The 27,203-nt window shown below is 38.0% G+C and overlaps 1 protein-coding gene across 2 annotated transcripts in view; it reads right to left on the bottom strand.

Moving 5' to 3' along the window:
* The window catches only part of RAB2A (RAB2A, member RAS oncogene family), a 102,354-nt gene that overhangs the window by 34,062 nt on the left and 41,089 nt on the right, over nt 1–27,203 (bottom strand). For both annotated transcript variants that reach the window (XM_003902796.4, XM_021942358.2), the window contains exons 3-5: nt 15,623–15,690; nt 3,603–3,685; nt 3,080–3,172 (exon numbers count right to left, since the gene is read on the bottom strand). In XM_003902796.4, coding sequence (XP_003902845.1) covers nt 3,080–3,172; nt 3,603–3,685; nt 15,623–15,690 — 244 coding nt within the window. The remainder of the gene's footprint in view (nt 1–3,079; nt 3,173–3,602; nt 3,686–15,622; nt 15,691–27,203) is intronic.

Genomic DNA, 27,203 nt, shown 5'->3' with positions numbered 1-27,203 from the left:
TTCAAATCTTTTGTTCATTTTTAAAAACTGGACGTCTTCTTATTAATGAATTATAAGCATTCTTCATATATTCTAGACATAAATCCTGTGTCAGTTATATGTTTCACAAATATTTCCTCCCAGTCTGTAGCTTGCCTCTTCATTTTTGTAACTGTTTTTCTTCAAATTTATTTATTTAAATTGATAGATAAAATTGCATATATTTATCATGCAGAACATATTGTTTTGAAGTATATATACACTGCAGAATGGCTAAATCTAGCTAATTTGCATTATCTCACAGTTATTTTTTGTGGTGAGAACACTTAACATCCACTCTTTCAGCATTTTTCCAGAATGCACTATATCACCATTAACCATGTCACGATGTTGTATAATAGTGTAACTGTCTTTTGAAGAACAAAGTTTTAAATTCAGTTAAACAGCAATTTATTGATTTTTTTCTGTTTAAAGTTCATGCTTTTTTCTGTCCCATTTAAGAAATGTTTGCCAAAATAGGGTCACTAAAATTTGTTTTCTTTAGAAATTTTAAGTAGTTTTAGCTCTTACACTTAGGTCTATGATCCACTTCCAGTTAATTTTTGTATATGGTATAATGTAAGGGTTGAGGTTCATATTTTTACACACGACTATTAACTGATTCAGCACCATTTGATGAAAAGATTACCCCTTCTTCAACTAAGTTAGCATCTCTGTCAAAAAATTAATATATCATATATATCATTAATATATCATGAATCTACTTCTGGAATTTCTTATTCAGCTCTGCTGATCTATGTCTGCTTATGCCAAACAATATTAAATTGATTATAGTATAATAAATCTTAAAATTTGTAGAATAGTAAATTCTCTTCAATATTGTGCCTCTTTGTCAAAGCTGATTCGGCTATTCGGTGGACTTTGCATTTTCATAGAACTTTAAAGTAAGCTTGTCAATATCTACACTCCGAAAAAAAGTCTGCCAACTTTTGATAGTTTGATTAGGGTTACAATGAAACTTTTTTTTTCCCCTTGGAGACAGTCTCGCTTTTTTGCCCAAGCTGGAGTGCAGTTGGCGCAATCATAGCTCACTGCAACCTTGAGCTCCTGGATTCAAGCAATCCTCTCACCTCTGTTTTCTAAGTAGAGCAAAAGGCGTGTACCAGCAAGCCTAGCTAGTTTTTTTTTTTAATTATTATTTTATTTTTTGTACAGACAAGATCTTGCTACATTCCCAGGTTGGTCTTGAACTCCTTGCCTCATGTGATCCTCCTGCCTTGGCCTCTCAAAGTGCTGGGATTACAGATGTGAACCACTGTACCTGTCCTTCAATGAATTTTTACATAAATTTGAGAAGACATCTTATATTTAGTCTTACAATCCATGAACATGGTTATATCTCTTTATTTATTTAGTCTGTTTACAATATTCTCTTTATCTTTTTTATTTATAGTGATGTCAACCTTTCTTTCCTGATATTGCTAATGTTTGTCTTTCTCCCTGATCAGTATCTATTTTATTTTATCTTCTGAAGAACTAGCTTTTGGTTTCATTGGTTTTCTCTTTCTCTTTTTTTTCACGGGCAGGAGGCTTTCCTTGAGTTTGATTTGCTCTTATTCCAGTTTCTTAAGGCAAAACAATTATGCTATTTTCTTTGTTTTTTTTTTTGAGACAAAGTCTTGCTCAGTTGCCCAGGCTGGAGGAATACAGTGGCATGAACAGAGTTCACTGCAGCCTCAACTGGGCTCAAGTGATTATCCCACCTCAGCCTCCCGAGTAGCTGGAACCACAGGAATGCACCATCATGTCTGGCTAAATTTTACAATTTTTTGTAGAGACTGAGTCTCCCTGTGTTGCCCAGGCTGATCCTGAACTCCTGGGATCAAGCAATCCTCCACCTGGGCCTCCCAAACTGTTGGGATCACAGGTGTGAGCCACTGTACCTGGCCCTAGGCTGTTCATTTAAACATTTTCTTAATAGTACTATTTTAATTGCATCTCACACATTTTCAAAGATTGCAGAGAGAGAAGTTAACTTGTGGGAATAAATGCAAATAATTCCTGTCTATGGAAACGCAGACTGTGTCCTGTGGAATAAAATTAATACCCTGTTAATATTGTTCAGTTTTGCATCCATCTTGTAAATGCATTTCAGTATTCCTTATTTGATTATAAATGTGTGGTACTTTGAGTTCCCTTCTGAACTGGTTGAAATATCTTACCAGTTTCCTTATCTTGTTAATTAATGAGATAAAAGTTTTGAGATGTCCTCATTATCACATAAGTCATGATTTTGTCTATCTAATATTAATATAACCCTAAAGAAGGAATGGGCTGGGTATGGTGGCTTATACCTGTAATCCCACTACTTTTGGAGGCCCAGGTGGGAGAATCACTTGAGGTTAGGAGCCTGAGACCAGTTTGGGCACAAAGTGGGACCCTTTCTTTATAAGAAATAAAAAGACTAACTGGGGGTGGTCATGCATGCCTATAGTCTCAGCTACTTGGGAGGCTGAGGCAGGAGGATTCCCTTGAGCCCAGGAGGCCGAGCTGCAGTAAGCTATGATCACACCACTGCACTCCAGCCTGGGTGATAGAGATCCTGTCTCAAACAAAAGAAACAAAACAAAATAAAACAAAAAGAATGGTGCCTAGCATTTTGAAAATACTAATATTTTCTTACCACTGTAAGTTTCTACAAAAATTAGTGAAAACTTTCCCATACTCTTGGAAGTTTATGGAAACTGGTCAAGCAAGAAGGTTTTCTCATATTTTAAATGGACAGCACAAAGATGTTCAATCCACCTGCTCAAATAATCAGTAGGTTTTAACTTTACATCAGGAATCTGATGAAACTCCTTCAGATTACTTTTTAAAGTACTTCTTTACACAAAAACTATTTCAAATAATAACAGTAATAATTTCCAAGAAAGTTTATTATCATCATTTTAAAAATCAAAAGAAACACCTTAGAATTTCTGAAATTTTATAACTTAAGAGGCTGGTAACTCACAGTTGAACACATGTTAAGGAAAGTAGTCAAATAAACAGTACAGTCTTCATCACTAATGCAATGTAAACTCTAAATTAGCCTTTTTACCTTTTATTTCCAATAAGCATAATGACCATGTTGGAATTGGAATGCTGGCGGGCATCTTCTAACCAGGTTGTCAAGTGGTTGAATGTATCTCTCCTAAACATAAATAATAATTTAATTACTATGTTCAAAGCATTTCCCTCAGTATACAACAAACAATATACACATTATTAAAAGAGAATCATTTTTAGCCACATCCACTTATGTAACGAGAAGTAGTTTTAAGCACCATATCTGCGTTTAGAGTTCACTGATTACATTTCAGTTTATAAATTTAATGTAATCACACTTCAGAAAATTCCAATGAATAAATAATATTGCCAATTTCAATTTGAAGGTGCTAATTCAAATAAAAACAATTCAGGTGCAGGTTTCTGTAGTAAATTTAAATTGGACTCAAGACACAGTTTTAAAGGTGAGTAGCCAGGGCAGAAAGGCTAAGCTGTTCTTTCATCACTGTTAACCACATTTATTTAGAAAAATTCTCTGTATCGACTACTGAATTGCAAAGTTTTCAAGTTCTCACCGTGTAATATCGTAAACTAGTAAAGCTCCTGCTGCACCTCTGTAATACGACCTTGTGATGGAACGAAAGGATTCTTGCCCTGCCTGTGACGAAAGAAAAGGTTGGAGAGTTTCCTTTAATACAATGTCCTCTATATTTTTATATTATTCATATACAGAATACAGGCAGGTAGGGAAGGAGTGCATAAAGGGAGAGAAGAAAACTTAACTTCATCAGTCTTAGGAAAAAGTTACAAAATACCACTATTGCTCAAGATTGCTCAAGTCAACCAGACGCACATGTAGTGCACACACAGTCGCTCCTGCAACCTCTCCACCCCGCAAGACCTCTAAACCCTTTTTGGCAATCCCTGACAACCCAATTTACTGAATGGCTTCACAATACATGAATCATTATTAAAGGACAGAATGGACTCCTAGCAACTAAGCTCTGAAGACAAATTTGAAAGGAAGCAAATAACCCAGAGCCTCACATTTGAATTCAATAACCCACTCCCTGGGGCAGCTGTTGACACTAGAATAAATAAAGCCCATTGTAAATAAATGATGAATGACATCTTTACGCCCACCATCTGCTGGTGTAAAGGTTGTTGGAAGGCCAAGGATGCAGATTTTATCAGTTATATCATAAACTGCAGTGAGCTTTCAACAGTCATCAAATGGAATTCTTTGAGCAATCATTTTATTATGAAAAACAAAATGGTTCTGAATTTAATTTATATAAGTTTTTTCTCCACACTTAATCAATTTTCTCTGTATCTGATACATAACGCTTGTCAAAAGGCAACAGGATGTAAAAGTCATCTTTATATCCACTTGTGAAACAGACACAAGAGATTATGCAAAGCTAGGTGATTTCTCTTTTACTCGTGGTACTAATTTCTGTTTTTTTAAGAATTGCTGGGGAGGAATGTGACTGTTGTCTCTGAGTTTAAAACTGGACAGCTCTTATATGAAGTTATTTTTCATTTTTAATCCCTTCTTTTTCTATTTTTGCAAAACTGTAAGCATTTTAATTAAGTAAACGTAAAGCCAATTTTAACGATTTTTATATTCAAAATCCCCTAACTTGAAAAATATTGACGTTTACACATTCTGAGTTCTGATCTTGCAATGGAAATATTTAGCCCTTCCCACCCTCAGAATGCGCATGTTTAACACTCAACACTCTACAATACCTTGCTCTTCTTGGCCCTTCTTCTACACTCCCTCCCTCCCTGACCCTCTGCATGTGGCTAAGTGTGTGCTAGGCACTGGGTCTGGCACATAGCAGGCATTCAGAGAAAGCCTGTTGAGTGAAAAAATGGAAACACAGGCCGGGCATGGTGGCTCATGCATGTAATCCCAGCACTTTGGGAGGCCATGGCTGGTGGATCACTTGAGCCTGGGAGTTTAACCCATTTATGCCTAGTCTTCCATTATTGGAATGCTAAGCTTGTGGGAGTTATTTATATCCTACTGCTCAAGGTCACTGACAAGGTCTGATTTTTCACAAAAAAAATTTGCAACCTCCTGCATAAATGGGTTAAGACCAGCCTGGGCAACATGGCAAAACCCTGTCTCTACTAAAAATACAAAAATTAGCCCAGTGTGGTGGCACGCCAAGCTACTTGGGAGGCTGAGGGAGCAGGATCTTCTGAGCCCAGGTGAGAAGGTTGCCGTGAGATGTAACTGCACCACTGTACTCCAGCCTTGCTAACAGAGCAACACCTGGTCTCCAAAAACAAAAACAAAAAACCAACAAAAAAGTGAAAGAAGAAATCCTAATGTCTTAGTTATACGCATAAAATAATCAGTACTCCATCCCATGTAGCTGAGTGGACATCTGTAAATCCTAACATGCTAAGATTCAATGCAAATAACTTCTCCCATGTGGAAACTAACAATTAGACCCTCTCTTGGCCAGGCAATTTTGGTAGTTAGAATAATATCATGCTAAATTAGATAGTGAGAGAGCCATCACATAAAAGGGCTTTACAAAAATAGCCAAATCATTTCATAGAGCTTAGGTTAAACTGAAGACAGCTGGGTATAGTGGCTCATGTCACTTTGGGAGGCTGAGGCAGGAGTATTGCTTGAGGCTAGGAGTTCAAAACCAGCCTGGCTAACATGGCGAGTCCCCATCCCTACAGAAAAATTTTCAAAATTAGCTGGGTGTTGTGGCTCACACATGCAGTCCCAGCCACTTGGGAGGCTGAAGCAGGAGGATCACTTGAGCCTAGGAGTTCAAGGCTACAGTGAGCTATAATCACACCACTGCACTCCAGCCTGGGCAACAGATGAGACCCTGTCTCTTTAAAAAAAAAAAAAGAAAAACAACAACAACAACAACAACAAAACCCCAAAAAACTAGAAGATACCATGTTTTTATTTTAAATTCATTGTTTTTTAAAATTTATTTTTTATTTTTATTTTTTTACAGAATTTTTTTAATAGAGACCAGGTTTTACCATGTTGCCCAGGGTGGTCTCAAACTACTGGACTTTAAGCAATCAACCTGCCTCGGTCTCCTAAAAGTGCTGGGGTTACAGGTGTGAGCCACTGTTCCAGGCCAAATTCACTGTTCTGAAGGCACACTGGCAGGAAATATCTTCTTTCACTGCTTAGCACAGGAAAACTAAGGACTAGATCTTTAGGGATTAATTCCACTGTAAATCCTATGTATCAAGAAAGGATTCTGTGTTAGGTACAGTAGTTCCCCCCTTATTTGAGGTTTTGCTTTCTGAGGTTTCAGTTCTTGGTGGTCAACTGCAGTCTGAAAATATTAAATGGAAAAGTCCAGAAACAATAATTCCTAAGTTTTAAATTGTACACTCTTCTGAGTAGTGTGATAAAAGTCTCCCACTGTCCTGCTGCTCTGTGCTCCTGGGGATGTGAACCATCCCTTTGTCCAGCCTATCTTCACTGTATACACTACACTATCTGCCTGGTAGTCACTTAGTACAGGTTGAGCACTCCTTATCCAAAATGCTTTGAACCAGAAGTGTTTCCGATTTTAGAATATTTGCATTACACTTATCAGTTGAGCATCCCTAATCTGAAAACGAAAATTCAAAATGCACCAAAGAGCATCTCCTCTGAGGGTCATGTGAAAGCTCAAGAGGTTTGGGATTTTCAAATTACGGTGCTTAAACTGCAGCTGTCTCTGTTATGGGATCAAAAAACTAGTATATATAGAGTTCAGCACTATCTGCAATTTCAGGCATCTTCTGGGGGTGTTAGCATCTATTCTTCATGGATAAGGAGGAACTACTGTAATACAAAAAAGATACGTATTTTGTTAGTTCAAAATAAAAATCAGGTTTACAGCTCAAATATCGCCCATGGCTGATCATTAAGCAAAGGTAAAGTCCTTTAAAACAATCTCTCCAGGGACATTCTGTGCGATGAATTAAAATGAACACATTGCTAGAAAAGCACTACTATAAGATCTAAAATTTCCAGTTTAGAGCCTAGATAAAAGAGTAAAAGACAAAATAAATTTAGGAAAAGGAGAAAGGCAAACTTTCATAACCATTCTCATTCCTTCTGAACTGTTTTGCAAAGAACAAAACATGTTCCAATATGGAAATAACTTACACAATAATCTACACTTCTGTCCATTACAAAATTAAACAAAAACTAGAGTAAATAAAAAAACACAATTCCCACTGAAGACTATGACTGTAGCTATGCATCTTAAGATCTATGGTTATTTCATAATAAATAAAGATGAATATTCAGAAGAGTTTACAAATTCTTGAGAACTTACTTACCTGAAAACTATCACAACTCTGGCCTATTCTCTTATGGCTTCTCTAACTATAAACAAACTGTTATAAAACAACTAACTGAATAAAGTTAGCCCAAAGGTTAACTACCTTGACGTATTAAAGCAAAGTAATCTGATTTTTAAAAAGTACCTTAGGCCGGGCACGGTGGCTCACACCTGTAATCCCAGCACTTTGGGAGGCCGAGACGGGCAGATCACAAGGTCAGGAGTTGGAGACCAGCCTGACCAACTGGTAAAAACCTCTCTCTACTAAAAAATACAAAAATTAGCTAGGCGTGGTGGTGCACACCTGTAATCCTAGCTACTCCTACTCAGGAGGCTGGGGCAGGAGAATCACTTGAAGCCAGGAGGCGGAGACTGCAGTGAGCCAAGATCATGCCATTGCACTCCAGCCTAGGCAACAGAGCGAGGCTGTGTCTTGGAGGGGGAAAAAAAAAAGTACTTGAATATATAACTATCCAAACTCAGCCTGACCTACATTGTTTTAAGTGAAACTTTTTGTTAACTTAGGGCTGGGCGTGGTGGCTCATGCCTATAATCCCAGCACTTTGGGAGGCCAAGGCGGGCAGATCACGAGGTCAGGAGATTGAGACCATCCTGGCTAACACGGTGAAACCCCGTCTCTGCTAAAAATACAAAAAATTAGGCGGGCGTGGCGGTGGGCGCCTGTAGTCCCAGCTACTCGGGAGGCTGAGGCAGGAGAATGGCGTGAACCCGGGAGGCGGAGCTTGCAGGGAGCCGAGATTGTGCCACTGCACTCCAGCCCGGGTGAGAGAGCGAGACTCCGTCTCAAAAAAAAAAAAAAAAAAAAGTTAACTTAGGAATTGTGAATATTGTGTTTGATCCTCTTCATTATATCACTATAAACTGTTGGTTAAAGGGGATTTTGGAAGCTTGAAACCAAACAGGATACAAAATTCTTTGTATGTAATAGTCAGATTCCTGATAGTAGCTTAGAGTGTAAAGAAAAACACATTTAATCAAACAGGAATGATGCCTAAGTGAACAGCACCACAAAACAAACTTGGGGTGGAGTGGCCAGAGTGGACAATAAGTTCTCTTGGCTCACAACATAACTGTTAGATTTACTTAAAAATCCGCAAGATTAGCTAGGTGTGGTGGCTCATGCCTATAATCCCAGCACTTTGGGAGGCCAAGGCGGATGGATCACCTGAGGTCAGGAGCTCGAGACCAGCCTGGCCAACATGGTGAAACCCCGTCTCTACAAAAAATACAAAATTAGCCAGGCGTGGTGGCATGTGCCTACAACTCCAGCTATTCTGGAGGCTGAGGCAGGAGAATCACTTCAACCCAGGAGGCGGAGGCTGCAGTGAGCTGAGATTGCGCCACGGCACTCTAGCCTGGGTGACAGAGCTGGACTCTGTTCCAGAACAAAACAAAACAAAACAAAACAATTCACAAAATACTCAGACATACAAAAAAGTAAAGCAGAACAAGTCTGCCTAAGAGATAAAGAACATGCTCATTTTTAGTGATGCTTAATATTAAATCAGAGTCATGGAACATCTGTGCAAAAGAAGTCTTACACCTTCATCTTTCATGTGAGGATTGCCAAACCAAAATTGATCCTTTGCATCATAATTTTAAAACTTATTTCTAACTGCCAGATAAAGAATCCCCCAAATTGGCTTTTCCATGCATCTAAGTCTTTTGGTGAATAGCAGTATTTGTAGTAACCATGCTGGCAACTAGTAGTCATCTTTACCTCTTCTTCCTCTTCCACTCCTATAAAATATAACTTTATACATATTAAGCTATAGTTCAAAAATCTCTAAATACCCTGAATTAAAGTTCTAAGCTCTTGAGAATCAGATCTCTATTTATCTCACATGAATTTTTTCTTATTCAATCAAAGTCTTATTCATACAAGTCCATTTTTTTCTACTGATATCTTGTCTATAGTCTGAAAATTCCTGCTTTTGTGCCTCTGCTTAACTCCTTGCCTGAAAAACTATTTTCTTCTCTCTCCACCTATCCAATTTCCATTTCCTTTGAGGACCAGCTCAAGTCCCTAATTCTTTCACAAAGCTGGGAAAGCTTGTCTACCACAGCCCATAGTTATCCTTTTCTCCTCACAAATCCAAAAGCACTTTCATGTGGTCATTTGGTTCTAATACTATTGATTAGACACAATGAACATACTATTCAATGCTTATCTTTTTTCCTCTTCAGTTATCCTTGAGGGATAGCTTAACTCAGAGTACTAAAGTATATTTATAGTAGGCACTCAAATATGTTACCTGGATTGATCCCAAAGAGCCAATAAAGTGAGAAAATTAAGATTTGTGAGAATCAGTGTTAGAGTAATACTTCTCTTACTTGCATTGCTAGTTATTTATCAAACAACTCCAGCTATGTAGAACACAGATGAGAACCAAAAGAAGGAAAGAAGGATTTCTAAACAGCCAAATAAACTGTCCCTTGCCCAAGCATTAAATCTCCGGTACTTTACTTAAAAGACTCAACTTAAAAATTCGGACCTCTACCAAGGAACTGCTATCATTGAGAGGAAAGATTTTGAAATCTACATGCATGTCCAAAACTTCTATTCTGGGTGACAGTAAGATCAGTAAGAATCAAAGTGATTTTTAGGCTGTCTTAGTGTCCACAGCAAGGGTGGTGAAAAAGTCAACCTGCACTATTTAGCCGTGGGATCCTGAGAAAAGTAACAATGGGTGGAAATACCTAGAAAAAACAGCAGAAGTTGAATGCTTTAAAAAATTTGAGGATATTTACTCTGGAAAAAAGGCTTAGCTGGGTGCAGTGGCTCACGCTGTAACCCCAGAACTTTGGAAGGCCAAGGTGGGCAGATTGTTTGAGCCCCGGAGTTTCTGACCAGCCTTGGGAACATGGCAAAATCCCATCTCTACAAAATTAAAAAAAAATTAGCTGGGAGTGGTGGCGTGTGCCTGTAGTCCCAGGTAATGGGGAAGCTGAGGTGAGAGGATCACTTGAGCTCAGGAGGTGGAGGCTGTGGTGAGCTGTGATCACACCACTGCACTCCAGCCTGGGCAACAGAGCAACATCCTATCTCAAAAAAAAAAAAAAAAAGAAAAGAAAAAAAAAGATAAAATAGGATATGATCACCGATGTCCGAATTCTTTTAGTGCTGCCATGTAAGAAAAACTGGAGACCACAGGTGGGAGGTAATCGCTAAAGTACAATGAAACGTCTAAGACAGTTTCCTGTCCCTGTAGTTCTTCAAGAAAATGTCGATGAATTGCTGCCTAAGGAGGCACAACAGTTGGAGCTCTAAGCCACTCAACTCCTGGCTGTGAGGATGATGGGGGAGAGGAAGGAAGTGACAGTAATGGGAACAGAGAGGAAAGGCAGAAGTGGAGGCAGGATTGTTTCCAGCCTTCAGGATTCCAGGTCCTCTCCCTGGCTCACTGCATCTGGTCATCCATCCTTACTGATGCATTCAAACAAAACAATATTCAATTTTTAGAAATAATATGTCAAGAGTATAAAGTAACACTTTTTTTCAAAGGAGAAAAAAATGTCTGTGATTTGCTGAGAAGAAACTTTTAGCATGTTAGTTTTCATATAATTTTGTCAAAAGTCTCACTAACTCTTACTTGATATAAGATATGTAAAACAAATATTTCCAGGGAAGCTGAGTAGATAAATGAACTGAACTAAAACGTTCATATTACAAATTTTTTTGGAGGGGCTGGGAAATCAAATGTATTTGGATATGCTAGAAGGCAACTGAAAGAGTGATAGAAGGCAAGAGAAAAAGTAAGAGAAAAAGAACAAGAGCAGGACGAGGCAGTAATGGCTTGGGTCTAACAGTGAGAACACACCTCTGCCTTTTTTCTGCCAATGAACAGAACCGGGGGCAACATATTTTTTTTTTTCTGAATTCCCCTGGCAGAAGAATAATATTTACAGTTTGGCTTTGGCTTTTAATAAATGAAAAAAAAGTAACTCAGTACAGGGCCAAGTGTCAGTGCTTTAAGGGAGGCACCGATAGACTTTTTTTTTTTTTGAGACTGAGTCTCGCTCTGTTGCCCAGGCTGGAGTGCAGTGGCACGATCTTGACTCACTGCAAGTTCCACCTCCCGGGTTCACGCCATTCTCCTGCCTCAGCCTCCCGAGTAGCTGGGGCTACAGGCACCTGCCACCACGCCCGGCTAATTTTTTGTATTTTTAGCAGAGACGGGGTTTCACTGTGTTAGCCAGGATGGTCTCGATCTACTGACCTCGTGATTCGTCTCCCTCGGCCTCCCAAAGTGCTGGGATTACAGGCGTGAGCCACACTGATAGACTCTTATCACTGCTTCCAGCTGTGAAATTGATTGACGGCCTTAAGGCCTCCAAGGAGTATCTGCTGTCAGCTATCCTAACTATTTGCAAAAGAAAGCAAAGGTGGTGGATGTGAAAATTTTGCAAGGAAAACTCCTTAAATTTTTTGAAGATAAAAATGACAAACATCCTGTAGGCCAGGTGCAGTGGCTCACGCCTGTAATCCTAGCACTTTGGGAGGCTGAGGCGGGTGGATCACCTGAGGTCAGGAGTTCGGGACCAGCCTAATCAACATGTAGAAACCCTGTCTCTACTAAAAATACAAAATTAGCCAGGCCTGTAATCCCAGCTACTTGGGAGACTGAGGCAGGAGAATCACTTGAACCCAGGAGGCAGAGGTTGCAGTTAGCTGAGATTGCACCATTGCACTCCAGCCTGGGCAACAAGAGTAAAACACCGTCTAAAAAAAAAAAAAAAAAAAGACTAAGATACTAAGAAAACTTCAGTTCTATAAGGCTGATGAAACAAATAACAACATTTGGCTAATTTTCCCCTGAAGGACTCTAGGATGGTTTTGTAAACATCTTGGGCCATGAATAGACGTAACCCTTGCTACCAAAAATGCAAATGGCTATCCAAATGTATAGACACACATTAATGGTATGGAAAATCCTGTTTCACTCAGATATAAACTAAGTGTGAGACCAATCTTAATGTGTATTAGATTACATTTATTAAAAAGTTTTGGAAGTTGGGTATGAAAGTAAGAATAAAGTCAATGAAAATAAGAGAAAAGCCTGACCAGCCTGGGAAACATAACGAGATTCCATCTCTACAAAAAATTTAAAAAATTAGCTGCACGTGGTGGGATGCACGTGTAGTCCCAGCTACTCAAGAGGCTGAGGTGGGAGGATTGCTTGAGGCCAGGCGTTTGAGGCTGCAGTGAGCTGTGATCATGCCGCTACACTCAAGCCTGGGCAACAGAGTAAGACGTCTCAAAACCAAAACCAAAAACAAAGAAAAAACCCAACAAAAGAGGAAAACTTGTAAGAAAGACAAAGACTCAAGAAACAACCTCCAAAAGAAATAAGTTAAATTATTTTAAACAGTCCTTTAAATCTGGATCAGGCCATTCGTTCGGGAGCTCTCCATGTAGAAGTTGGAAGTGGTCGAATTATTTCTTGGGCGTTATGATGTCTTTAAAGGGACCACAGTCTCTCTCAGAAATAGAGGAAAGAAAACGAGCCCTCTGCCCTCCTAGAAGAACACAAACACGGGTTTTTCTTCTATTCCCTTCTCATACTGTCCAGCAAAAGAAATTATTTTAGATTTCTTTTGTAAGTTTATTGTTGTGCAAAGAAATCAACTCAAGCAAAAACAAAAACAAAAAAACACCCACAAAAAACCAGGCTTCTATCAAAAGAATGCATGATGAGTTAATCTACAAAACAGACAACTAGGAAATGAATGGCTTACTCAAGTTTCAAAAAACAAAGATTATTTAAGGGACTACTTTAAGAACAGAAGAACAAGTGAATAAAATAACCTACAGACAATGAAGTGGTTTATGCCCAAAATATCACATAATTATCATTACTATATTAACCTTTCCTTTTCAAAACTATGTACTATAATTTAGTAGATGACATCTCCTGAACACATCCAGTGACCCTACAAGTTGCTTAGACAGAATGAGATTCTCTATTCATTCATTAAAATTTACCAAACGCTGTATGTATCAGTCACCAAGCTAAGAATGCAGGATACAAAGCTGCCTAAGATATAGGTGGATCCTTCCCTCATAATGCTTATTCTAAGAAGGGTAGCTAATGTGAACAAAAAGCTATGACAATGGGACCAGAACTACAAGAGATATATGCACAAAATACTACGGGAAGAATAAGTTATTCCCATGAGGGTCAAAAAGGCTTCAAAAAGAGCTGATATCTTAGTTGCCTTAAATGGAAAAGAAAAAAAAAGGCACTTTAAGCAATGCAAGTATTTATGCAAAAATATAAGAAATGAAAAATATGTTTATTGAAGAGTAACAGTAGTCTGGTTCACACTACACAATGCAAAGATGTGTGTTACACAAGGTTATAAGCTAAAAAGAGTAACTTAGTTTATGTAAATCAGTTCTGAATAAGAGACAGAAACTCAGCCGGGTGTGGTGGTGCACGCCTGTAGTCCCAGCTATTCAGGAGACTGAAGTGGAAGGACTACTTGAGCCCAGGAGTTCGAGGTTGCAGCGAGCTATGATTGCGCCACTGCACTACAGCCTGGGTGACAGACACCCTGTCTCAAAAACAAGAAGAGAGAAACTCTTTTAATACAGAAGTAGAATATACTTCTTTTTGGTTGGAGATTATTAATTTTAAATTTCTAGGAAAAAAGGGACTTTGTGTATTTTATTTTCCTCTTTTCCACAGAGTTTTGAGATGTTGCCTGAGACAATGCAAATCAAAAGTTTTGAGATGCTTTAGGCTCACATGGGAAATCCCTAAGAAATAGTAAAAGTGTGAATCTTCACTGAGGAAGAAGAGGCAAAAAAGCACAAGAACCAAGAGTTGAGTGGACAATTCAAGGACAGGACAAGACAGACATGTAGGGTTATCATTTATGGGACAACTGTGACACATAGGAAGATCAGGAAACCCAGGTCCCACAGCAGCCTTCAGTAACTTGCTTGGTCTAGGGAATCCAGTCTGTGAGACTGGATGTTCTCTAAGGTTCCTTCTTTCACTGGCTACTACACATGACAAGTGAGAAACTAAGACTGAGTGACTGAAGAAAAATAGGCCACAGGTATATGATGATTTATATCTCATTTACTGGTTTAGAGAATATGGTCTTTGACACAACAGGAGACCTTTCAGGTTTTCTTAACTGGGGTTCTGTGAAGAATTATCTCCTAATGCCCTAAAGCAGTGGTTCTCAAAGTGTGATCCGAGGATTCTGGGAATTCCTCAGACTCTTTAAGGGTCCATGTGGTCCTCCATTTCCCAACTGACTATTTGTGTGAGGCTGGATTTTCTTAACATACTTCAATTAAACAACATATGTAAGGCTCAGTGCAGAAGCAGATATGAGAATCCAGTGTCTTCTATTCAGCAGACAGATATCACTAGTCTCACTAGAAAAATGTAGTTGTTTGTTTTGGAAAATATAGTTTCCATTACAATTGTATTATTTACCCTAACAAGTAATTTATTAATTTAAAATGAATTAATGATTGAATATTTGATACGTTTCCCATTTTTAATTTCTAATATGGTAAATACTAATACCTTTAAGCCATATAAGCTAGAGCTCTTTGGGGGTCTTCATTAATTTTTAAAAGTATAAAGCAGTTCTGAAACAAAATGGTTTGAAAATTGCTACCTTAAGCCACCCAATGTATATAATACAGTCACTTCACTTTTATGCATCTAAAATGGGAGAACAGAGAAAACAGTCACTCAAAATATTTTCTGTATATTATGGTTCAGATGAGGAATCACGATTAAAAACAATATTGTATAGCATATAACAGGTACTCAATGAACACGGGTATGACAGAATTAGGATAATGGATTAAGAGCAACATGACTTCAAGTTGTTAGGACCAAAATATTTAAAATAATAAGCTTGAAGAATAAGTTATTGTATAATATTGATATTCTTATTTTACTTCCTACGTGTACTTGAGACACGCTGATTGTTTTTCTTAAAAATACAGTTTCTAGAGCATTTCAATTTAGACCACATAACATGAGCATTCACTCAGATATGCTCACTAACACCAACACCCGGGGCCCATCTATTGAAAACAGCGCATAAGAAAAACCAATCTACTCCAGCACCACATTTCACCTCAAGGCTGCAGGAAGTTAGTGTCTAACAAACCATAACAGGCATATAATAATATTAAAACAAACGTACAATGTACTTTCATAAAGCAACTTTACTGAGATCACACAGTGCATTTTTCCTATACTTACCGTATCCCATATCTGAAGTTTTATCTGTTTCCCGTCAATAGTTATCATTCGAGCACCGAACTCTACACCTAAATGGAGTACAAAATGATTTGTTACAAAATTAGTGGGAATATATCTCACTTTTGAGGATTCAAAACAGAATGTTTACTTCCAAAACATGCTATGCTAGGTAATATACAGATAGACTTTAACAAATGCAGCTCCTATACTTAGAAAATATATAAGCTAAGAAAGAGGTGCTAATAAGACATAAGCTAAGAACATAATTAAAATACTAAGATACTGAAATGTGGCAGAGTCAATATTAAGAAACCAACTGTGATCTTCATGTTTTGCAGGCTCAGTAACATAAAAATTAAAAAAGAGATCATCCAAGAGCCATAATTATTAATCACAAATGTTAAATATTAAAATTTCTTAAAAATTACATTAATTTGGTATAAAAATCACCAAAAAGGGACAGATACATTTCAATATCATAGTATTGGTTCCAAGCATGAGTAATTAGCAAGGAAAGAAATCTCCAAATCTGCCATTAGCTATAACCAACGTTTTAACATACTTCCCAGACAGTGCTCCATGAATACACATGCAAAAATAAGTATATAATTCTGCATAAATGGGAACATAAAAATTCTGATCTACAATTTGCTTTTTATTTATTTAATAATACATCACAGACATTATTCTGTATCACAAACATCCTTGCAAATCAATAAACATAAAACTATGCCATTATTTTTGATGTCTGCATAATATTCTTTTGTGTACAGATAATTTACTAACTTGATACTTTATTGCTACAGATTTAGGTTGTTCTCCTATTTTCACTAAATAATGAATGCTAAAATGAACTTTCTGCATACATTTTTCAACTTACTATAATTTTAGGCAAATTATAAGAAATCGGATTACAGGTCAGAAGGAACACAGACTTCACACCCACAAGTTTACTACTTTGGCTTTTAACTTGCATTTATCATCTTTGGAAAGTACTCATTCAGTCATCAAAATAGTAGAAAAATAGGGGATAATTTTAGAAGGGCAAACAGTTGTGAAGACAACTCTGAAAGTAGTATATCTCTTATATCAAATCATTACTACCTAGAGTATGTTCAATCAGTATTTAGATCAGAGTCAGGGTGAAGGGAGGACACACATGGTAACCACAAACCAAATGTTATCCTGGCAGAAAAACAACTTCTAGTTTCCCAGAGAAGAACACACTGCCCAATGTCGGAATTCCAATTCAGCATCTCCCATAACTCCCCAACTGTGATTAGAAGGGTGAGAAACAAAGGTAATTTGTCCCATGACATAAAACCTGATGAGCTTTTACTCTACATTATAATAGTTATTCCATCCTACAGACCTGATGAATACCAAGAAACTAAAAATGATGTTTATGTTTCTCAGGCCCAGAAATACAAGAAAGCTAGAGAAAAGAGATTCAGGGGTCATGATGTATCAGACTGAAAAATGAAAAATTGACAAATTATGCCACATAAAACCATTACAGTGTTTACATATATATGCACCTACATATGCATATAGATTCATGACATATCTATGTGAATATATATATTCATATCTGTTCTATGCCACAGGGTGGAGTCATACACAAAACCCATTAATGACATGAAAAATGAAATTAGTTGGGGGAAGAAACCAGTTGCTAAGTAAGATACAGATGTTCTTTGAAATACTCCGTATTGAAAATGAATATATTGAAGCACAAAATTCTGCATGTCAGCGAGATATCAGACAGAGTAGAGGCTTTTTCATGAATCTATTGTTTCTATGTACAAATGAGACAGAGAGAGAGAAAAATTTATTTTTATTTTTCCTTTCACTGTCAGGGATGGGCTGGCTTTTAAGCACAACCCAAAACTATCTACATTGCTCATAATGTCAAATTTAACAAAAAACAACTACAGACTAGAAACAGACCAACCCATGAATGCTCCTGGTACCAAGGGTGAGCAGATAAGGAAGGCAAGGCTAGCAAAAGCAAGCAGATGCTCCCTCTCTGGAGCTGGTATCTTGAGCAGAGGGCTAAAGATATGGAAACTGACTTCTGATCATTCCATCCGAGCAGATGAGAAGCTAACACAACTGCTCCTGCTGCAGGAGAGCTATTAATAGTTTCTGCTTCCTGACCTCCAAGATGCTTTGTTCCTGCCCAATTCCAAGACAAAGTTTCCAACTTACTGTAGGTTCCATATATAACTACAGATATTCTAGAATATTTCCTTTGCTTACCCTAGCTAGAATTGGGTTTTAGTATGTTCGTCTCTTTACTCAAATTAAGCAGATTACCTGGACCCAGTGGCTCAGTATGGCCTGTAATCCCACACTTTGAGAGGCTGAGACAGGAGGATTGCTTGAGCCCAGGAATTGGAGACTAGCCTGGGAAACATAGGGAGACCCAGTCTCCATGAAAAATTAAAAAATGAGCCAGGTATGGTGGCATGTGCCTGTGGTCCCAGCTACTTGGGAGGCTGAAGCGGGGAAGGATCACTTGAGCCTAGGAACTCCAGGTTGCAGTGAGCCATGATTGTGCCACTGCTTTCCAGCCTGGGCAACACAATGAGACTTTGTCTCAAAAAACAAAAACAAAAACAAAAACAATTAATAAAGCAAGCAGGAAGAAGTCGTGAAGCTTAAAATCTTTAAACAATGATTTTGCCTCCAAAAATACATCCAATTTTAAATAAACCTGTTAAGTGAACATCAAGAATGTTTTTAAACCAGGGATATGTCATAATACAATAGACATTTTAACTTCACTTATCAACCAGGTCAGGATGGATAAAGAAAAACAAAACAACAACAACAACAAAACACAAGAAGCAAAGAGACCAGTTAAAAGGCTACTGTATTATATTTAGGCATGAGGTTAAAAAATGGTGGTGGGAAAAAAATACACATCTCAAAAAGAAAAACTGACAAGTGTTGTTGATTACTGAAAAACTATGATTTCTGTTTTCCTATCAAATGAAGCAAAAACATACTTTAATTTCAGCTTCAGAAATATAGCTCTTTCCCATTTACCTTCCCATAACTGGGTTCAATGTAGGTTTTACCCTTTAATTCTATGTGACAAATGAAAACACTGAATCCTAGTCTCTTGGAAGCCTCAGAAACAAATACAGAAACCAAAAACTTGACTTCTTTTCTGGAATATTAACATTTTTAAATCCTTTTCCTTGGATGTATACATGCTTGCGAATTCCATTTAGAAAGGTTTCCTTCTCTTTTTTTATGTGATAAATTGTTATTCTCTATGCCTTTGAGGCCCTCTTCCCAGATCCATTTTCAATTAACAGCCAATTTGGCTGCTAGATAAATTTCTGTGAAGTCAAAGTCAAGACCTCATTTACCTGACATTGTCAGGGTGTAATGCTTATTTTCTCAGATACGTTATTCACTTACAAGCTTCCAGAATCAAATACTCTGAATAGGTACACTTTTTAATTGTCTCCAATCATTATCATCCTTGCATCATTTACTGAGCATTCATAATCAATATCTACTAGGTTGTGTGACCCTGGGCAAGTTATTAAGCCCCTTCTTTGTCTTAGTTTTCTCATCTGTAAAATGGTATTCATAATACCTACCTCATGAGTTTTTTTAAGATTAAAAGATGATTACATATGAAATAGAACAGTGTCTGGCACACAGTAAGTATTTAATATGTCAGGTATAATTATTATTATTCCATATTATGCACTAGAATGTCTAAACTACCATCCACATGACTAATGATGACAGCCCCTGTGAGAAAGGGCCATCTGTCAGAGACAGGTAGTCACTGGTACAGATATGTGCAGAGGCAGAATGTGGCTCCTTACCGAGGTAAGGCTGGGGCGTGCCCATTCAGGCCTCCTTGTAATGTCAAGGCCAGAACTTCCAGGCTGCTGGGGTACTAGGTGGGGTGCTAAGCAGAGAGCACAGCTAGGTGTAGAGCAAACAGCCTTCCTTACCAGCATGGTAACATATGGACTCCTATCCCCTATTCCTGTTCCTGGAACCTAGACACTGCAGAAGTTGAAAATGGAAGACTTGTGGGAAGACTTGTTCAAAATGAGACTTGTGGCCTGATTTTTCCTAATTCTAGAAACAAAGGAAAACTAGATACAAAAAGCAATGTCCTCAATTTTCTATGTAAAACAAAACAGCAAACACCACACTTAATGGCAAAACCCTAGAATAATTCAAATTATACTGAGAAAAATATTACAATATTTTCAATTTGGAAATTATTCTAGAGACTTTGGTCAAAAATTAGAGTAACAAAATTAAGAGAAACAGATTTTGGCTTAGGAAAAAATCATAACTTACAGATAGGACTAAACAGTCTACCTAGAACATGCAAAATAATTTAACAACAGTGATGAAAAAAATTTACTTACAATAGCAACAAATCTACAAAATCTCAAAACAAACTTAGAAAAGCATAAGGCCTATATGAACAAAACTGTAAAATTTTACTGAACAGCATTTAAGAAAGTCTGAATAAATGAAAATATATATTATGTGTATAAACAGGTAATCAATGCTGTAAAAACATAAATTATCTCCAAATTAGCTCATAAATTGAACAAAATTATTTTCAAATTTAAAAGCCTCACTAAAAGTCTTGCAACTTGGCAAAGTTCCATCTGGAAGAACAAATGCACAAGAATAATCAAGAAAACCTAGAAAGGAAAGAAAGAACACCAACTGGCATGAAGCACACTACAAAGTTACAACAACTACCTCAGTATGATATTGCCTCATGAAATAGAAAAAAAGACGTGGGAGGCCAAGGCAGGTGGATCACAAGGTTGCGAGATCGAGACCATCCTGGCCAACATGGTGAAACCCCGCCTCTACTAAAATTACAAAAATTAGTTGGGTGTGGTGGCACGTGCCTGTAATTCCAGCTACTCGGGAGGCTGAGGCATGAGAATTACTTGAATCCAAGAGGTGGAGGTTGCAGTGAGCAGAGATCGCACCACTGCACTCCAGCCTGGCAACTAAATGAGACTCTGTCTCAAAAAAAAAAAAAAAAAAAAGAAAAGAAAGATGAACAAAACATATTTTGGCACCATCAAACAGGCTTGCTTACACACAGGGATTTAACATATTACAAAGGTAATAGGACAAGAATGAATGGCTTATTTAATGGTGTGAGGCCACGAGCTATATAGGGATTAAAGAAAATGATAGCAGCCATAAAAAAGAATGAAATCGTTTCTTTTGCAGCAGCAGGGATGGAGGTGAAGGCCATTATCCTCAGTGAACTAACTCAAAAAATCAAATACTGCATGTTCTTGCTTATAAAGTAGGAGCTAAACAATGGGTACACACAGACATAAAGATGGAAATAATAAACACTGGGGACTCCAAAAAAGTGGAGTTTGGGAAGGGGGTGAAGGATGAAAAATTACCTATTGAGTACAATATTCACTATTTGGGTAATGAGTATGCCAGAAGCCCAGTACCCACCAGTACACAGTATACCCATGTAACAAACATGCGCATGCACCTCCATATCTAAAATAAAATTTAAAAAAAGAAAGTGATATACATGACCACATACCAAATAGAATGCAAATTTAAAGTTACAGAAGAATATTTAAGACATTATATGTAATTTTTGCAAAGAGCAAGGCTAGGAAGCCACAATAGATTTGAGTTAAAAAAAAAAACAAAAAACAAAAACAACTAGTTATCCCTTAATAATAAAAAGTAGAAAAAAAAAAAAAAAAAAAAAAGACAAAGATATATGACAAGTAAAATCAAAGAGAAGATAAATAGTTCTTAAACATAGGAAAAATGCTCAGCCTCACTAAAAAAGAATGAAAAAGTAAAAAAACAAAACAAAACTTTTTTGTCTCTAATTTACAAATATTAAAAACTGAATGAGCTGTAGTAGAAGGAAGGATGAGAAGGAATGGGCACTTTGATACATCAGCAGGGAGGGTGCAAATTAGAACAGCTTTGTGTGTGTGTGTTTAGGAATACATTTAAAAGCTTCAGAAGGCACTAACACACACCACTCAGTGGTTGCTGGAGGGCCAAAGTTATATAGGGAATTTAACTCTCTCCAGATTCTTACAACATTTTCACAATGATCACACTCTGAGAGGAAAATACTTCCACATTTTAAAAATCAGCTACAGAGAGGGCCAGGCACGGCGGCTCATGTCTGTAATCCCAGCACTTTGGGAGGCCGAGGCAGGCAGATCACGAGGTCAGAAGATCAAGACCATCCCGGCTAACACCGTGAAAACCCATCTCTACTAAAAAAAAAAAATACAAAAAATTATCCAGGCATGGTGGTACGTGCCTGTAGCCCCAGCTACTTGAGTGGCTGAGGCAGGAGAATCGCCTGAACCTGGGAGGTGGAGGTTGCGGTGAGCCAGGACGGTGCCACTGCACTCCAGCTTGGGCGATAAAGCGAGACTCGGTCTCAAAAAAATTATTTTTCAGCTACAGAGACTTTTTGAGAGCTTAATGAGAAGTTCGAGAGGTCTTTTAAACTATTATTCTAACTTCTTGGCAATGTTGTTCTAGGCAACTCAAGTTACTAGAAAACTGAACCTCAAATAAATGAGGTGTATTTTAAAACTGATTTCCTGTGGTGAGCCTGACGGAAGCAATCACGCTTCAATTCTATTACTTTGTCCTAAAAGTATACTTTCATTTCCACCAATCATTCCTTTCTTTTTTTTTTTTTTTGTGAGGCAGGGTCTTGCTCTGTTGCCCAGGCTGGAGTGCAGTGGTGCTATCATGGCTCACTGCAGCTATCATGGCTCACTGCAGCCTTAAACTCTTGAGCTCAAGCAATCCTCCCACCTCAGTCTACCAAGTAGCTGGGGCTACAGGTGTGTGCCACCACGCCTGACTAGTTTTTAAACTTTTTGTAGAGATGGGATCTCACTCTGTTGCCCTGGCTGGTCTCAAATATCTGGCATCAAGTGATCCTCTTGCCTCTGCCTCCTGAAGTGTTGGGATTATAGGCGTGAGCCCAGCAATCATTTCTTATAGGTTGACTGGTTTAAGGAAGTCGGGGAGATAGGTAAGAAGGTGAAATCAACATATAAATGGCCTAGCCACTAGACTAACATTTGTCAAACTGTCCATTTGTAGGTAGTGAATTAAATGTAGTGGAAATTAGCGGGCTATGCATTATTTGTAAGCAACATAACCGAACAGTATAACATAAAGGAATGCAAGCATTAAGCCCTGCAATGGCAAGTACAGCTTTATGAAGTGTTCCTCCACTAAGTAGGTAGAATATTTAGCAAATATTTTTAGAGTCCCTAGTATGTACCAGGTGCAGATACAGCAATAAACAAAACAGAGAACCATCTGCTGTCATGGACCTTACTTTTTATTGGTGGGGTAAAATCTATTTACTTATATTTACTTGTATAAAACGTTAAGGAGAACAATAAATCTAGGTGGGAGGATGGGTATGAATGTGTGTATATAGGTATACAGATTAAAAGCTGGAAAAGAGAGCCATGAAAAATAACCATCAAAAAGGGAAAAATTAATGATGCCTGAAAGCAAAAAGAACTACTAAAGCAGTGTCCTTCAGTAGGCCCTGGCTAAGAACTTAAGTTTACCCACAGCACCAAGGGAAAGGCTTAGTTTATGGGCACAATGCAGGTAGGTGGGTCAATGCAGTGGTAGAAACCTGTGAAAACCCTCTTCTACTTGCCTCTATTTTCTGAGTGAAACCGAAACTGGGTTATCAGCTGAGAGTAAAGATAGCAAAGATATCTTGCTTAAAGAGCAAGAAAGTCTGATATCGTTCTACAGGAAACTAAAGGGTGCATATAATGGAAATAAAAGTACAATTGTCAGGTAGTACTAAGGGTTTACTTGACGTGAGTGTCCAAGAAATTAAAATGAGACTAGTTAGTATGGCTCTGTACTTTTCTCCAGACATGTCTAGCTGTACATGTTAGGAATAGATGATTGGATTTAACCTATGGTTTAGCCACAAGACTATGATACAGCATGAGAGGGACAAGAAAACTGTGGGTATATGCAGGAATGATTAAGGAGGAAAGTAGGAACACAAGAGAGATGAGAGTGAAAAGATGGTAGAATCAATGGCATAATTTTGATGAGGAGAAAAAATTGTTAGCATTAGGGACTAAACAAAGTGAGCAGGAAGGACAGGATAGAAAGTCAAATAGTCAATGCATGAAACTAAATTCTGAAGTGGTTCCAGATACTGGTAATGATGAGTCCTGAGAGTAACTATGGGAGGGAGTAGCTGAAGCAGGGTGGAACCAAGATCACTGGGGACAGGGGGAGAAACATAAAGCCACTGAGAGGCTAGGATGTGTGCACCAGGCAAAGAACATAAAATGTATTTCCAGCTGGGTAATCAATATTTAAAAGTCATTTCTCCAATGTTTTTAACCTTCAGTGCCCATATGAATCACTTGGAGATCCTGTTAAAATGCAAATTATGATTCAGTAAGTTCTTTAACAAGCTCCCACACGATACTGATGCTGCTGCTGGTCCAGCGCAACAGCACACGAACCATCTTTTGAGGAGCAAGGCTCTAGTCTGAACCTTCTGAATTGTGTCCATGAAGCTATTTATAAACTGCTTCTATGATTCATTTCTTAACAATTCTCACTGAGAGAGATAGTCAAAGGTTAAAGAATATTTGTACACAGCCTTTTAAAAACTTTCATGGTCTTTTATTTTCTCTTTTCTATCATTTAATACCTTCTTAGTCACAAACCAACCTTAAATTTTTCCACCCTCATTTATTCATCCAGCAAAGGCAAGTATGCAGCAGAGTAAAGATACTGTCTTACTACTTATTTTACCAAAAATTCTAATGTTCTTTTTAAAAATATGTGACAATAACTGCTAACTTTTTTTATGTCTGAAAAATATATTGCTGTGATGAGTGTCAAAAATGTTAAGGAGGTCTTGCGCCAATGAAGGCAAAAACATGTCTTAACAATACTGCTTCTACTGGCCTGTATTTAGCTTGACTGAAGGAATGGTGGTACTGAATACCCTTTTAATGTATGTATGCAACTCTACATAAGTTGTAGTGGCAAGAAGCACCCCTTTACTCTTCCTCTTCCAGAGTTGGCTTTTACTTTAAAAAATGACTTTCAGTGAAAACAATGTAATTATCATTATCAACAATGAACATTAAGCACCTATCAGCATTCTGAGAACAGTTTTATGATCCTAAATGTTCTGTTTGCTTCAGATAATTTTTTAAAGTATCATTACCTCAAATATCCTGAAACATCTTAAATATTGAGACTCTGTAGAGTGAATGTATAGAGTACATTTATGTTCACTTTATAGGATCTAAAATAAGATTTCAACTTAAAAAAATAGTTCATGATAGCTACCATCTTCGTTCTGTAATAACAGACTGTTGCTAAAGCCATGGTTGGACTATGACCCCAACAAAAAACAATCCATTTTATGAATGTGTACGGGGTGTAATTTCCCTTAACACACAGCAGGTAAAAAGACGGGACTTCCTACATACATCCTCCATAAAATTTACTTTGCCTTTTTAGGAGGACTGATCCTGATTATGAATAATGAATTTCTAACGCATGAGCTACTAGGAATCCATATTGGTGCTGAGCATTATATTGAAACTGTGCCTATACAGTAGTTGTTCCTTTCCTGTTAACAATGTTTCTCCATAAGTGTGGGTATATAAATCTTACTTCCTTTAAATGGGAGCTATAGTTTGGGATATGGACAGTTGTTCAGAAAAGAACTGTAATAAGCAAATATGTCAAGCAATGGCATCCTCTGAGAAGAGAAAGACTGAGGGTATGAAAAAGTACTAAGTGTTCAGGCAGGAGCAAGCAGCAAAGACTTGATGGCACATAGTGTCTACACGTGTTAGAGAAAAGTAGGAGAGAAAGCAAGAGAGGCAGACTGAGAAGAATCATGAGCTCAGGAGTCAATGGTTTATAAACAGAGTAGAGAATTGATCATTACAGGGGACAAAAGATAAGGACATGGTGACTAGCTAGAATAGCTAGGTGTGAGGGAATTCTGGTGGTGGCTATGTATGACTACTCACCCAGATTGCTCCTACGACTACCAATTTGGAAACCATGTTGTATAAAAGTGATTCTGGGCCCATGAAGAGAGTGGACAGAACAAGAGAGAAGTGGGCCTGAACCAAATTGAGCCAATGAACTCTCTTGCCTAGGAAACTTAGAACTGAGTTAAAGAGAATCTCTGCTCTCCTGAATGGTATATGAACTTTGGAGCTATTGACAATGGCCATTTCCCATCATGGAGATAGGGAAATCAAAAACAATGGTCAAAAGGGAGAGAGAAAAATGAAACCGGCATGAGAAGAGAATGGGAGACAATGAGGGAAGGATGGAAGACTGAGAAACAGAATTTCCTGTGTTCCCTCCTTAAAAGCTCTGAGCTCTGGTTCCAGGCTGACCCAGCTGGCTCCCTGCCCTCATGTTGAGACATACCTGAATATTAAAATAATAAATTGCCCTTTTGTTTAAACCCATCTAGGTAAATTTTTGTCATTTACAACCAACTGTAAAAGTTAGAAAAAAAATGGTATGCCAGTCAGTGCAACCAGAAAAACAGAAACTTCACTTTAAGTACGTAGGGTACAGGGAATTTAATGTAGGGACTTGGTTATAGTAAACAAAGAGCCCCCAAAAACCCAAAGAAGAGATGGGGAATAAGCCCAGAGATTACAAACAGCAGGAAGCTGCTACCACCCCTAGGCTAGAAAGACAAGAGGGAAAAAGGTTATCAGAGCTCAGGAACCAGACCACTTGGGCCTGCCAGGCAGGGGCTGGAGCCAGAGGAATGGAGAACACAGTCAACCCAAAGAGAAAAAGATCCTTGGTTTTTCTTCTCTTTCAGCCTCCTATTTCCCGGTGCCTGCCATTAGCAAACCTAGTGTGAAGCCAGCTGGCAGTTTATACGAGTTATAGTTTCCCAAACAACTCTCGGGTCTACTCCTTTATCTCTCCCCACAAGTACAGCCTATGGCAGAGGTGTCCAATCTTCTGGCTTCTCTGGGCAACACTGGAAGAAGAATAACTGTCTTGGGCCACACATAAAATATACTAACACTGACAGGTGATGAGCCAAAAAAAAAAAAAAAAGCAAAAAAATCTTATAGCGTTTTAAGAAAATATATGAATCTGTGTTGGGCCTCATTCAAAACTGTCCTGGGCTACATGCAGGTCATGGGTTGGACAAGCTTGGCCTATGTTAACTTCTGACAGTAGGCTCAGGTCCATCTTCTCCACTTGGTGTGCCATACTAACTTAGAACTTTATACATAAGAGTCAAAGAAAAGGAAGAACACTGTTGTTTAGTATCCTATACTAAAAACAACTGTTTTGCTAGTTATCTTAGAACTGAGTCATGCCTAAAGTTGGCTAGTTTCAAACCTATTAAGCAAAGAGCAAATTTGCCTCTATAGGAGGTGGGGAAGAGAGTTCATTAAACAGGCCAGTGCAGTGGCTCACACCTGTAATCCCAGCACTTTGGGAGACTGAGGCTGGCAGATTGCCTGAGCCCAGG

This window comes from Papio anubis, chromosome 8, assembly GCF_008728515.1.
Source record: "Papio anubis isolate 15944 chromosome 8, Panubis1.0, whole genome shotgun sequence".
Classification (NCBI taxonomy): domain Eukaryota; kingdom Metazoa; phylum Chordata; class Mammalia; order Primates; family Cercopithecidae; genus Papio; species Papio anubis.
The sequence above is the reverse complement of the archived record's forward strand: the minus strand, read 5'-3'. Positions and strand labels throughout refer to the sequence as shown.